General features: G+C 40.5%; 1 protein-coding gene across 2 annotated transcripts in view; it reads right to left on the bottom strand.

Moving 5' to 3' along the window:
- The window catches only part of PRSS12 (serine protease 12), a 46,466-nt gene that overhangs the window by 21,877 nt on the left and 9,454 nt on the right, over positions 1–15,135 (bottom strand). For both annotated transcript variants that reach the window (XM_081021939.1, XM_081021940.1), the window contains exons 2-7: positions 14,939–15,077; positions 10,084–10,262; positions 7,318–7,468; positions 4,241–4,419; positions 3,773–3,914; positions 2,617–2,813 (exon numbers count right to left, since the gene is read on the bottom strand). In XM_081021939.1, the coding sequence (XP_080878065.1) occupies positions 2,617–2,813; positions 3,773–3,914; positions 4,241–4,419; positions 7,318–7,468; positions 10,084–10,262; positions 14,939–15,077 (987 nt within the window). The remainder of the gene's footprint in view (positions 1–2,616; positions 2,814–3,772; positions 3,915–4,240; positions 4,420–7,317; positions 7,469–10,083; positions 10,263–14,938; positions 15,078–15,135) is intronic.

The following is a 15,135-nucleotide window of genomic DNA, read 5'->3' as shown; positions in this document are numbered from 1 at the left end:
GCGTGAACAAAACTCTACATCAAGATCTAATGTCCATGGGATCCTGCCATCTGAGGCAGCAGCCTCACCAGGCCTCATTGGAGGGCCAACCCTGGGGGAGGCCCAATTGTGACCAGCATGTGGAGGCAGAAGGTTTATTCCTTCCCTCCCTGGCTGCAATCAGGAAGAAAACAGCCATCCTACCATGCGGCTGTTGATGTCAATGGAAGGCTTTTCAAGCATCAAAGCTGCACTGGGGTGTGGGGGTAGATTTTCATTCCAATGTTGCTGAGAAGGAAGGGAAACCTCCTGCTGGCAATTGTGTTCCTGTGCCATAACTAATTACGGGGGGGGGGGGGGATCCAGATGCAGCTTGCATGCCAGGCATTTATGTTTTGCCCTCTGTCTGATCCAGCAAAGCAATTCTTAGGTTCTTAAGAATATTTGCAAAAATCAAGTCTTGATGCTTATTTTTATCTAGCTGCATTGTCGGATTTTTCCAACTCTACAATTTTTTAAGTCTTTCTTAAACTTCAGAAACTGTTAATGAGATTCATTCCCTCCAAATATATTACAATAGATATGAAAATAGTTAATAATCTAATTACTGTAACATTTGTTTATATCAGTGGTTCTTCTGTAGGAGCCTCGCCTAACCTCTTTCAAATTTACTATGCAACATCAGTGACTACATCCAAAATGTCAAAATTTTCACCTCATTTTTGTCATCATCCAGAAATGCTTACTCTACAAGAACATAATTTCAGTTCAGACTTTACTCATATTACCTGGGCAGCAACACAGGATATTAGCTGTAAAATGGAGCAGATTTTATTCTCAACCAGCTTGTTACTACTTGGAAGTTTCATTCACAACTGTTAAATTAATACAATTTTCAGGTACCCAAAGGGAATTTTACCATCTGGCAGTATTTAACCATATTGGGCCCTTTCCAGCTCAGGTTAAGTTCCATAGTTTCATGAACAGAGCAGCACAGATGTTCACTTAGTGTCTACGTGAATGGCCACTATGATATGAACCCCAGCTATTCGGGGTTTAAGTGTTCCCATTCTCATTGTCTCACCCACGCAGAAATACTATTTACATTATACTGCTGGTGTAATAAAAGCTCTGGAATATTAAGAAGTGTAAAAGAACAGCAATGAAAAGAGATGAGGGAAAGAGTAATAATATGACTGGAAATTCATTTAGCAAAAATAATATGACTGGAAATTCATTTAGCAAAGCATGCAAGATGAAAAGAAACTCTAGTTCAATAATGCTGTAAACACTATAATTTGTTTAACAGTATGCCTCAAGTTATAAAGTTGGTATGGTACCAAGATATACTTAATAGAGCTCTTTGTTAAGTTGAAAGACATGATGCAATTCTTAAATAAATTCCTTATAAGCTGTCTAATCTTCATTACTATGTTTACTTCTCATTGAAATGCTGTTCTTTGACTCTGTTTACCATTTCCCAACATAGGGTGAAACCTATATTTTCCCTCCTCATAAACTGGGGTGATAAATGAGATCAATCATTTCCATTCTTGCGGGTTGGGTAGTCAAGGTTCTTTAAACACCTATAGCTGGCTGTTGAGCTATATTATACATATGAAGTTCTCTTCATTGGTCCATATTTGCCCAGTACTGTCTCTTGTGATAGACAGCATCCAAGGCCTCAGGTATGGGGTCTTTCCTAGTCAGGCTATCCATTATGCTTTAACTGGAAATGCCAAGGTTTCAACCTAGGACCTTCTGCTTGCCAATCATTTGCTCTGCTCTCTATTGCAGGGGTGGCAAAGAGAGTGGTGAATGGGCTGGCAGAGAGAGTGCACAAGAGCTATGCAATTCTGCAAACTCCATGGATCTGGCCCTGTCCATCAATAGCATGCATTGCGTAGAAGACTGACCCTTGGCAGAAAAAAGATCTCAGCTCCTTGTTCTTTGGAATAACTATAGCTCCTTCCCAGACACTTCTCACGTTACAATTTTTCAATCTGCAAGTTGTCCGAAAACTCATACCTATGGGGAGGATTTATTCACATGCCTATTTATATGTCACACTTGAGTATGTGGAGTTCACCATTACAACCATACCAAGGGCTGTGCATGTGCTTCACTAGAAAAATACTCTAGTTCTCTGTGAAATTAAAAACTCAGCTACTCCAGTACTCAGCTGCTTCAGAACAAGCCTATGGTAACCAGATTAAAAATGTCCTCCATTTACATGACAAATAGCCTGGTCCTGTACTAGGTAGACATTGCTCTGTATTGCTCTTGCAGCTCTCTCCTTCCTTGCCTTTCTAAATTTAACAGATTTAACTTTTTTAAATGGATACTCAGTATAACTATTCTCTGTTTCCAATCTTGAAAGCTGCTTTGTATCTTCTTCTAGCTAGAATGTGGCCAAGATTCAAAGGGCTACTCACTGGCTTCCATATGCCCAGCAAAAGTTCAGACTTTTTGCCTGTAAACAGCACATCCCTGTGCCATATCAGAAGCAGCCTCAGTTTCCCAAAAAGGTTTGCTATGTGGCATGATGGACTGGTGCTCAAGAACCACAAAACTAAAGCACCTTTGGGGTCCCTTGGTTCTCTGTATCCAAGCTTGCATCTACAGAGAGGAGCTTACCCAGTGAGGCTCTGTGGCTGTCGTTATCTCTATAGCAACTTATCCCAACATCCTCTTTGTGGCTGCAATCATGCTTTCCCCATTCCCTCTTTGAACACTGGAGGATTGCAGACTCCTTTCCTGAGCAGCTGACGTCATCCAGCCAGATGGGTCCAATGTTCTCTTCTGGGTAGTGTTCTGAGACACTTTTCCCATTCCTGTTTGCACATAAATAGATTGGCACTTGTAATGTGAGTGAGGTATTGAACATATGAACAACATAAAAAACAAACAATAATATTTCATGTAATAACAGTTCCAGTGCACACAGCACAATTAAGTTCAACTTCAATTAGCATCCATTTTATTTTGAGTAACATTGTCCAGTGTCCACCACCTTTAAATAAATCTTGTTGCTAGAAATCCATGGATGTTTTACTTTTTAAAGACCCTGATTCAGCAGAGCATTTAACCACTCATTTGACACAATATGCAGAATTCTATTCCATCCTCTGACACTAAAGGCTGCTATAGATATAATCCTGCTGACCACTTTGCCTTGTACATACACTTTCCATGTTCTTTCCTTCTGGGGTGTGAATTCTTCCTCCCTCCCAGGACTAATCAGATTTAAGTCAACAACAACGTTCCTGAGTTCCTTCTTAATACAGCAAATAAAACTTTGAAATACACACACTACAAAAGTTAGATTTGTTGGAAGGAGTGTACAATACCACAGCACTGCTCAGTGCTATGTCTGCACCAGCCCAGATTATCTCAATTCCCATTTTAAAAATTGGCACCTGCCTGCTCTGTTGGCAATTTAAACATTTGTTCCAGTAGGACTGTTTTCAGACATGGATTGCTGAACTAGAGACTGGTAGCAAACTGATTCAATTGATAAAGTGCACCCCCTTCCCAAACCAAAGACAACTAAGAAATGGGTTTATTTTTTTTGACAAAAATAAGATAATTAAGATTCTTAATCTAACCATTTTTCTTTAAATCCTAGTTGAATTTTTTCAATAATGTTTTACTGCTGATAAATGTACTCCTGATTAGGACATAACAGTGAAGTTAACTGGGCACCTGTGAAATTCTGAACAATAGCATTTTGGAGAAAATTATCAGCAGTGATCTGCAAAGTAATTAACCTCCTCACATAAATGGACCTTACTTAAAGCCCAGCTGGCGGCAAACCACATGTGTGTTCAGTTCAGTCCACCCATCATCGCAGATGGTGCCCCACTGTCCGTTGTAAAGCACCTCCAGTCGTCCCTCATGACTGACTTTCCCACCTGCCAGTCTGATGGCACCATCTGTAGCATTAAAAATAAGAGCCAGTAGTGTTTAAGAGGCAACTTCGAGGGAAAGAATCTGTGCTATAAAATGTGCTGAAACAGATTCATTAAACAGCTAGACACTAGTAATTTGCAAGGTTTTATGAAAAAGTAAAAGGGGAGAGAGCCCTAATACTGGCACATTTCCCATTGTTGCTTTTATCCAACTTCATAATTTAATCCCAAAATGATTGTACTATATACATTGAAATGTCACCCTGACTTGGCCCCACGTCCCATGGCTTCATTCCATCTTGATTTAAAATCTATAGACTTCTAAGACTTCAGCAGCCTTTGCTGCCTACCTGCTAGAGGTGTGCAGGAAACTCCTGCATCTTCTTTGTGGCCACAGTTGTGTTCTTGCCAGGAACTCTTTAGACACTGTTCTATAGACAGCTCATTTCCTGTACAACGCACTTCATCCAACAGCACAGGACCTGAGCCTTCTCCAAAATAAGCCTGGCTCCATGCCTTGGCAACCCCCCTGCACAAACATGAACAAACAGAGAATCAATGATGGCAAATGGTCAGAAAGTGCCTCTAAATTAGCTGCTGAAATGGTTTGTATTGCTTTGGTACACATACTACAATCCAAAGCAATATTGATCCAAGTAGGTGAACAGAGTGGCTACTTAAGATGCTTATTTCCTAAAGAACCCTTTGATAGATTTTGCATTGCCAATTAAATGTGTACATTTTTATCAGGAAATTAGAGCAGTTCTGTCATAACAGAACCAAAATAAATATTCCACCCCATGTTCTTCTTTAGTTTAGTCAATTGTATGGAGAAGACAAAAATAAGACTATTTTCGCATTCCCCCCCCCCCAAATGAAACAAACAGCTAATAGACAATAAAGGAGATATACCCTAAAAAAAGCAGGAAGAACATGGTCATGTGTAAAGAAAACAGGGAGAGTACAAAGCAAAGTTCATTCTGCATATAAAACACCAGACACTCATTTACGACATCTATAGTTGAAAAATCCAGCCTTAAACATAACAGTGCTTTGCACACCATGGTTTCTTTTTAGATTACTTTCCCAAAAACTTCTATCTTAATGTCCTTCATGACTCATAAAAATATCCTGCGGTTTTTCAATCTGTTTATAAGACATCTGGCCGTCTCCTTCGCCCACAGCCTAAAGCAGGTTGAGATTATCAAAAGTGAGTATCGTAAACTCAGAGGACCTGGCAGACACAAGGGCTGGTGCTAGATTAAGGGAACAGGATCAGCAAAACAGAGATAAATTAGATAATTCAGCAAGAAAGAATGTGCTTCCTGTTGTAACAACACATCAATAATAAAAACTTAAAATGTCTCACAGTGATTTACAAAGAGAAATTAATATAAGGACAATAGATTCTGGTTTTGGAAGAAAGGCTCTTGTTTCTTACAATTTAAAGCAAATACATCAGACTGTTTCCTCAACAGGGGTTTTTTTTTGGGGGGGGGGGGTTGCCTCTTTTGGTCATCAAGGAAACAACCCTCAATGTCACACCTGCAGAGTTTATGAATCACTGAGTAAAACATATCATCCTTTTGCCACCTGCCAGAAAATATGAAACAAAAGGCCAAACTAGACATTAAGACATACTAAATATGCATTTTTTTATTTTAAAAAATGCAGCTGGCAGCTACCGGGGGTGATACTGCAGCAAACAGAAAGGGGAACTTTTCCTCCCCTGCTGTGGTCTTGCTGAAAATTGCTCCCCCCAAACTCCTATTTGCAGTAGGAAGAAAGCCACCACTAATGCCAGTGGTTTGTTGTTGTTGTTGTTGTTGTTGTTGTTGTTGTTGTTGTTGTTTAGTCGTGTCCTGGGGACTTACATTGCACTGCATCCCTTTTCATTTGTAATTTATATCTCACTTTTCCATGCACATTAAAATGTGTGCCCAAAGCAGCTTACATTTCTTAAAAAGAATCAAAACGGTAAAACAATGCAGATCAAAACCACAATGTAACACCAACATTTCAAAAACATTTCATTTAAATAATCATTATATCAGTGGAATGAAGAAAAAATATATCAAAGATGTGTGATGATGTCCAACTAAGTCGGAGGAGACCCAATGATACAAAAAGGACTTAATCTCCACTCGTTACAATAGGTGCATTCTGAGTATGACTAACTCTGGATATTCTACATGCTCTGCTGAAAATATACTTATGCAGTGCCTCACAGGCTGGAAATCCATATGCTATAATGGGGAGGGGTTAGCATACAGAAAGTATTTAATTAGATGAGCAGTGTTCTCTTCTTGTCACTGGCAAACTAATCCTGGTGGGTTTTATTGCACAGTTATGCCAAGTGAAAGCTGTGAGAGGATAGGAAGGTCATTGCCAAGAGGCTTTATTTTATAATTTGCAGAACATTTCCAGCTGGATTAACTGAGACGATATACATATATACACAGCTTGGCGTTTCTTCCTAGCCCATCCATCCCCAGCCAGTATATATTTCCTCTCATGGTAAATTTCAGTCTAGGAATGATGAGCCTACCTGCTAAGGCATCTTGCTTTTTCTTCTTGAGCTCACTAGTCCTTAGGCTCCCATAAAAGCATGTGGATAGGGAATATTTAATGGCAACTATAATTTACTAAACTCATGGGACAGAGGCAAGCTAGTCAACCTCAAAGTAAGGTAAATGTGATTCTACTTTAGCATGTGGCATGTGTTTGAAATTACAAATTACCAACAAACTGTGGCACACTAACTGTATATTTGGGCTGGGCTCAAAAGAGTGATGCTGCAAGTGCATGAACCTTTGTCTCTCTTTTCGTCAACACAGATGCAGTCCTCACTCCATACTGGAAACCAAAGATTCCCAATATCAGGAGCAACATGCTGAACATCAGAAGTGGAGGGCAGTGTTTAGAAAATGGCCTCAGAAGCTCTATTGAGCACAAGGGGGCTGCTCCCTGTGCAGCTCTCAGGCATGAGTTCAAATCTATCCTCATGTGTGAATTCCCCTGATTACTTCCAATATACAACCTACAGTCAACATGAAATTCATGGCGGAACAAATCTGAGAATTGTCATGCAAATAAGCCACACTGGGCTACTGCACTTAATGATGGCAAGGATGATCCTGCAAGTGACATCTGTGGCACCACACCACACACGGACTATCCCTACAAGTTGCATGGAAGAGAAGGAGAACAAAACATGAGATAGCTTAGAGTCTACACATTATCAGCAACGTTTAGTTACACCCTGAGGTGGTCAAGAGACTCTATTTTGGCTCAAGTGGTGCTGCTTGTTCAGCCGTCCTAAGTATCAGATCCATTTCAAACCATGGTGCAGGCATTTGACTTTGCTTTTGCATCTCAATTCATTGGCAGTGAACTGAATACAATATACTGGGGTGGGGAAACTAACCCAAGGCCAAGCTGCCTGCAGACTACCTCAGCGTCCGCATCATCCCACTGGTCGTCGCAGATGGTTCCCCAGTGGCCAGCATGATACACTTCTACTCTTCCTTCATAAGCACTGCTTCCATCCACCAGTCGGACTGGGATAAAATCAGGGTCTGAAATGAAACACATAAGGAAGGGAGGGAAATGAAGTTTTTGTTTCCCAGTTATTAGTGATCAGCTGCTACCAAATGGACAGCAAAGGCTTTGTAATTTGAACAGACACAACCTAGTAATATTGTGGCTCATTTCAGATCACTAACAGCGTAACGCAACAGCATGCCTGGAGTGTTAATAATTCCTGCAGCTCTAAAGCAGAAATTTCAACTGCAGAAACAGAAACTAAGAATTCCACACCTCCTAAACTCGACAGATGTGAAGGAAACCCCATCAGTAGTGATCCTTTCTTATAACTGAATAACAATAAAGGAACTTAAGTTTCAAACAGGGACTGGCCAGTTGCCTCTGCAAAGCATTCTCAACAATGGTTATCACTGAATCACACCTTCTCTGTGATGGTCAAAATGGAAATTTGGAAGTATTGAAAGCATGAAGCCCTTGTGCTTCCTTCTCTGTTTGCAACAAATTAACCAGGGTCTTCCATATGTACATTCTGTTACTTTGGATCATGTGTATTATCCTCAGTCTTCTGCATTATTTGATGATTAAAATTTGGGGTTTCATTTAAAAACATAGTTTTATCCAGTGCTGCAAAAGCCAGGTTCTGGTTGCACAGCAGGCCTTCCCCTTCCTCTCTTCTGTCTGTGCATTCCCAAGAACTTAATGGGAGAGTCCTCCAGCCCTCAAGAGCAGATTCTGAGAGTATATTGGGGGCTATAGGAAAGGGGAAGTTCTATTGCACAAGCCAAATGACAAGATTGCATACAACTGTGTCTTACTCGAGAGAGTTGTTACTTCGGTTTGCAACACTGCTGTGTTCAGAGCCATGCAGGCAGCCACAATCTATGATTTGGCACACACTCACACAGAGCAATGTCCATGTACACCAAAAGGTGCATTTATACAGCTGAAGCAATCCACATGGTGACAGTAACTAGAAAAAGAGCTCCTGACCTGTGGAAATAGTTGCTGGCTATATATGCATACAGCCCATTTTGTAACTTGTTTCTCCATGGGATTACAAGGCCTGCTTGTAGCTAAGGAAATGTTAGGATTGCTCATAGGTAAAGTAGTTGCAAGAACTAACCTGCAGAATTCTAAGCATAGCCCAGACTAGCCCTGCTCACATGACTTTTTCAATTCACTGTACTCAGCGAGCTCTCTTTTCCCTATACAGTACCTTAGGAAACAATCATTTTCTGCATTACATTTTTGTTCCTGTATATAAATATACTGGAGGCTGGAAAAAGATGCCACAGAGGCTCTTTGTATGATGGTCTGATAAAGAATAAAGCAGCCCTAAAAAAATTCTGCATATCTGTGCAGTTCCTATACAGTAACATAATTAAGGATGTCAGTACTGTACACTCCTCTAGCTGGACAAACTCGCTGAGGAACAGAATGGTTTGAATATCATCAATCATGATGCTTCATTTGGAAAGAGAAAAAAGTACAGAATGCACTTTTTCAGAAGGTGACAAATTGCAACACCAGCAAGTATTTTTGGCCTAGACAAGCGTATATATGCACACAATGTATTCTGGAGGCATCATTCTCAAAGGGTGAGGCATGCCTTCCCAAGGAGGTGCAGGCAGCTGTTCAGGGAGACATGATGTCATCTTGCAAGCAGGAATGTGAGCCTCATAAGTGTTCCACCTTCCATTGATGAATAGTGCTGTGTGCCATGTGGAATCCCCTATTTTTTTTACAGGCTTTGGGGTTTGATTCTTGGGCACCTTTAAGGGTTCTGCTTTGAACTGCTTTTGTCTAGATCTCAAGAGAGAATGAATTGTGCCGGTCAGCTTAATTTTGTCTTTGCTTTAGCGATGCTCAGAGAACTTCAAAGGTATTAAGGAAGCTCACAAATATTTACCCATTGTATTACACAGTCAAGAGTGCAGGCAAGTGCCCTGAAACACCACAACACACCTTTAGGTAGAAGGACTCAGACAAGAAGATAGTGGGCAATCATTACATAGGCCACAGGTGGTCAAACTGCAGCCATAGGGACACAGACAGTCCTCAGCCCAATCTTATGTGGTTCTCAGACCAATTTCATGTGGGTGGTAAAAGGAGGAGGAAAAGTGGTGGAAGGTACAACCAAAAGGGAGACAGAGAGAAAGAGAAGGCAGTGGGCCACCAACATTAGCCTCTGGACCTAGTCACTGTAGAGTCCAGTCCTGCCCACTCTGGCCCTGCCCATCACTGGCCTTGCCAGAAAACCCCAGAAGGAAATGTTGTTATCAACATGTCCATCCTTCCTCTGAAGAGTCCCTTAAAAGGCTAGTGAAAACCATCAAGGACCAAAGAACAGAGAAAGGAGTCCTTGAAACTATCATCGTAATCCCTGAATACAAAACCTTCTGCATTAATGCTGTGATACTGACTTCAAAATCTCCATTGTGGAATAATTCCAGCTAGTTCAAAAGGTATTTAGGCCTCAATTAAATACGACTTGGAGGAGAATAATGACGCCATTATTTAGCACACCCTTAACTACTTTACCACCAACTGTTCTCAACAAGGCTATTTTAAACTAAATTGTCTCTGAAGATAACTATGCTGTTTACATAACGCAAAACGAAATTATGTATGTGTACTTGTATTTTACCATGGGAAAAGCCACATGCAACAGCAGCTGCCATATTTTGAGGACACATTCCATCCTGCCAGACACTTTTTTCACAAAGTAAGATGTTTTCTTCATCGCCATGGCAATGTACATCACTCCAGTAAACAGGGATAAGTCCCAGTCCAGAAAATGGGGTGTGCTTCGCTGTGCCTCTCTCCCTGTGGGAAAAGCAACAAACATAGGCAATGAGGAAGGCAACTGAGATAACTAGAAACCCCTTGATAATGTACTATTCCAAATTAAATAGCACATGCTTCACTGCAGTTTCTGAGGCACAACTAAGCCTTTCAATGGATATTATGTATATGCATGTGTACTGGATCTGAAATTGTTTTCATTTTTTTTATTGATGCTTTATGATGTTTTTATGATTCATCACTCTGGGATGTTTCGTGAAGAGTGATTCATAAATTAAATGGGTTGTTTTAAATATTCCCTTATCCGCAGTGAACTCCAATATCACTTTTAAAATTCTCACATGAGCTGCCAATAAAGACAGACTATTTCTTCAGCAACTTTCCCAACAGGCAACTTTCATGCCAATCCCCCAAGCTGTCTCTTTTAAATGTACATGAATTCTAAAAACAGCTTAAAGGTTCGCTGGGAGCACTCTTAAAATACTACAAGTGCACTGTAGTGCACTGCACTAGCACACTGCACTGGATCATGCTATAGAAAATTCTAGAAGCCACTGGTAAGCCCCATAAACTGAAGCACAGAATATGAGTTCTAGTTCCAGGAGCTCTAAGTCAGCTCTAAGGTTCTAGATGAATGTACATGACTCAGCATCTCTTCTTCAGCCTTCTCCATACATTGTACCAGGTATTCACACTCGGGTGAAGGTAGCAGCCTAGGAGAGCCCATACATGTGTTCCATTTTTATATGGAAATTAGTTGCTCATTTTGAAACCATCCTAATATCAAACAGATAATTCAAGCAGACTCGCTGGCAGCTTATATCGCTCATACCTTGAGAAATCTGGGAGCAAAAACCTTTTTATATGAAAACCAGATAGAGAAATTGCACGTAACACACAGCTAAAACCATAAGCAAAATTGCAACCTCCAGATGGGCAGGACTTTGATCTCATCTAATCCACATATCTGTATAAATTGGTTTGGCATGTGCAGATTAATATTAGACATTACAAAACAGCTCAGAGTCAGTTCAAACTGGCCACTCTTTTAAGAAGAGTAGAATAATCTCCAGTTAACATCACATTGCATGTATTCTAAAGCAAACCCAATAAAGCTTCGGTTTGCTTGTTTTTTTTAAAAGGGCCATAACACAAAAGAACAACCAAGGCAACTTTACTCTGTGGGATGTGACAGGCAATGGAAACTTCTCCATGAGGGCAAATGGGACACTGCCCCACCAACCTCAGTCTGAGCTAGCCTGCTTCCTTATGCACAACCAGTCCAAGGGCGGACCTGGCTGTCAGATTCCTCATTGGTCTAGGTTTACCTTTGTAGAACTTAGCAAGGAGGAAGATGCTGACAAAACTCTGCTTCCACCTACTGTTTGCCTCCCTGTCCTCTGCCCTAGCAGTACCACTACTGGTGACACCATTGTAATATTCAGTATGGGATAGGATTAATAAGAAGCACAGGTGACCTTAGCCAGGAATCATAGCTTGGCTATAGCAAGCCTAGAATTCTCTTCCAAACACACACCGCTCTGCCCTGCATTAAATCCAGCATTGTACTTGTCATGCTTTGTTCCATTTAACATTCTCCAATCTTTTGTTACAACTTGAATTTAGCAGAGTTGCTTTCTGTTGAAAAATACACATATTCAACCATCACCCTCTTCAAAATATATTTTTACGATTAAATATGTATTGAAGAGAGGTACGTAAATAACCCAGTAGGATTAACAGATGAATACAACAACTTCACTTGGGTGTTCATTATTTCCTGAAAAACTCCCTTGAAGTTGCAAATGGTTAATTAATCACTTCTATAATGTATCCATAGCAACCTGCTGATTTTTCATTATTTTGATGCCAACCTGTCACATGGCATTAATTAAATATTTATGTTCCAGTCTGTCAGAGAAGGATAATCAAATGTGAAAGGGTGGACTTAAAGTTTATTCATATAAAATTCCCTACCATTTTACTAAATAATGAGCTTGCTTTAAGAGTCTGTACTCCTGACTCTTTTTTGTTGGCATCTGTCTGTCTCGAGAGAGAATTAATGCCCCTACAGGGCTGAGGTCAAACCACTGCGTTAGCAGCACTGAAGTAACCTTCCCAGGGTGCAAGCCTTGGCAGTGTGCATGGAGGTCTTGGGCTACCTAAATGACAAGACTCCCCTCTCAGCCTTGCTGATGTGGTCCAAAGGAAAGCAGAGCAATACATTTGGCACCAGCTTGCCTATAGGAGTTGCCAGAAGGAGGTATGTTGTTGTTGTTGTTTAGTCGTTTAGTCGTGTCCGACTCTTCGTGACCCCATGGACCAGAGCACGCCAGGCACTCCTGTCTTCCACTGCCTCCTGCAGCTTTGTCAAACTCATGCTGGTAGCTTTGAGAACACTGTCCAACCATCTCATCCTCTGTCGTCCCCTTCTCCTTCTGCCCTCCATCTTTCCCAATATCAGGGTCTTTTCCAGGGAGTCTTCTCTTCTCATGAGGTGGCCAAAGTATTGGAGCCTCAGCTTCACGATCTGTCCTTCCAGTGAGCAATCAGGGCTGATTTCCTTAAGAATGGATAGGTTTGATCTTCTTGCAGTCCATGGGACTCTCAAGAGTCTCCTCCAGCACCATAATTCAAAAGCATCAATTCTTCGGCGATCAGCCTTCTTTATGGTCCAGCTCTCACTTCCATACATCACTACTGGGAAAACCATAGCTCTAACTATACGGAAGGAGGTATACAAGGTGCCATCCAACCGTCTTAGGGACTCCACTCTGGATTTGTGTAGGGTTTACTCCTTAGCCTTTTCTTTTTCTCAAATATATCCCAAAAGGCAGCAGTGGTTTTTTCTCCTAGATGGGCTGCCTTCCCAGGTTGACGAGACCCATCTCCCCCTCACATCCTTCTACAGTACATGCTGTAACCAGCTTCTTGACTGTTGGACCCACAATGTAGGACAATTCTTCAACTGTGGGTTTTTTTTCATAGCATATATGAAAAGCACCTCCCCACACCACACCCCACTTATAATGCAACTCTCTGGGTAGAACTTCATGTTGGAAGCAGTTCTCCACATGGTTCAGAAAGATGTTAAAGCAATGTATGGTTCAATAAACTCAAACCAAGTTGAGAATGATTCAAATGCATAGTTTATATTTACAGAATAATTGTTAGTTTCATCAACAACAAGGAATTTCACAGAGTACAGTGAGGCTGGATCTGGGCTAGGTTGGGCCTGGGCAAGTGTTGGCCTATCCCAGCTGAACAGAACAACAGTCCTTAACATGCTTCTTTTGTGTTCAGTGGTGTGTGTTTTCATCCAACCTCAAGATTTCATCGTCTTCTTTGTCATCAGATTCTCTTCTTATTCTAAAACCACCACCTGCTATGTCAAGGCAAGAACTGGTGCTACAAATTATTCTAGGGAGAACCAGTTCCACTGCACGAGACACAACAGGCAATCACCCAAGACCATAAATACAAAGTTATATAACAATCTTTGTCCAATCCTGCCATAAGTTATCTGCAGGTCAGTGCCGTTGATTAAACTGGGACTTGTGCATGAATAATAGAGGACCACTTATATCCAAGCATTATGGGTTTCCTACATGCGGATCATATCCACGTAGGTAATTGTAGGCAATGCAAGTATAGATTGTCATGCTCCCAACATGGTATTTTGCCTCAGTTTATGAAATGGAAAAAATGTTGCAACAATCTATATGCTAATTTAATGCTATTTCGTATTCTGTGCAGAAAATCTGTAATGCGTGCAGGACTGTAGCATCAACACAGATTCCATAGACCTAATAATTCTTTTCTGTTTTTCAGTGTTCTTGCTTTAAGCATCACCTTTAACTTTTTTAGAAAACTGTTTGAAATGAAGCCGAAAAGAAGAACAGTGGCATAGAGTAAAGAGAGAGAGAGACTATGTGAACACCAGAGGCAAGGGCACAGAAACAAGGCAAGTTGCTATTTACGGGGTGCTGAAGAAGACTCAGCATATCTTGAGATGGCAGCAGCTGAACTCCACAGATTTCTAGGCTGTCTCTGAAACCAATACAGCTGGAGAATTAAAAAAAAAGAAAGAAAAAAGATGGAGAATGGCAATTACTCTGAAAGGCTCCATCAGGAGTCTGACCCTATATTCTGTTATACAGCTGCAACACAGAGCTTTTCAATCACCTATATAAAATATTGTTTGTTTGTTTGTTTGTTGTTGTTTTAAAAAATAGGGCATATTTCCCTCAAAAAAAAAGATTCAATTACTAGTGTTTTGCTTTGTTTTTAAAAAGAAACTGTTCATAATTAAGATTTTGTCCTTATTTTAGAGTGCCCTAAGAAAACTAATATACCAACTTTATATCTTCCTTCTAGAACCAGAGCACAGAAAGCTGTTTTTTACATTAAAGTGAAATTTTCAGAACTTTCTTGTTTTGATTACTTAGTTATTTAAATGATTTCTAAAGCCACTGGCTTTCTACTGAAGTCATTGACTACATACATTCTCAACTGTCCCTGCTTTCCAGATAAAAGTAGTATTGCCTCTAGAATTATCAAACTTTAGTGAATAAATTATTTCAAGCAATTGTGATGTCTACTAATACGGACAACTGACTTCCATTTTACTCCTACACTGTGTAGGAGTAAGGCACCATTTATAACCCAATGTGAATTAAGAGCTATATAGCACTTACCCAAGGTCAAGCTGTTGACATATCACTGATGCATCGGTATCATCCCAATGATTGCTGCAGATCGTTCCCCATATTCCGTTCAGATAAACTTCAACTGTGCCTTCAAACTCATTTTTGCCACCTTTAAGTCTCACAGAACCTATATATTAAAAAATAATAATGATAAGCTGTGTGTCCCTGTGTTGGAATCCTTCTCA

The sequence above is a fragment of the Podarcis pityusensis genome (assembly GCF_964106645.2).
Source record: "Podarcis pityusensis genome assembly, chromosome: 9".
NCBI classification, from domain to species: domain Eukaryota; kingdom Metazoa; phylum Chordata; class Lepidosauria; order Squamata; family Lacertidae; genus Podarcis; species Podarcis pityusensis.
Note: the sequence above shows the minus strand (reverse complement) of the source record. Positions and strands in the feature narration are given on the sequence as shown.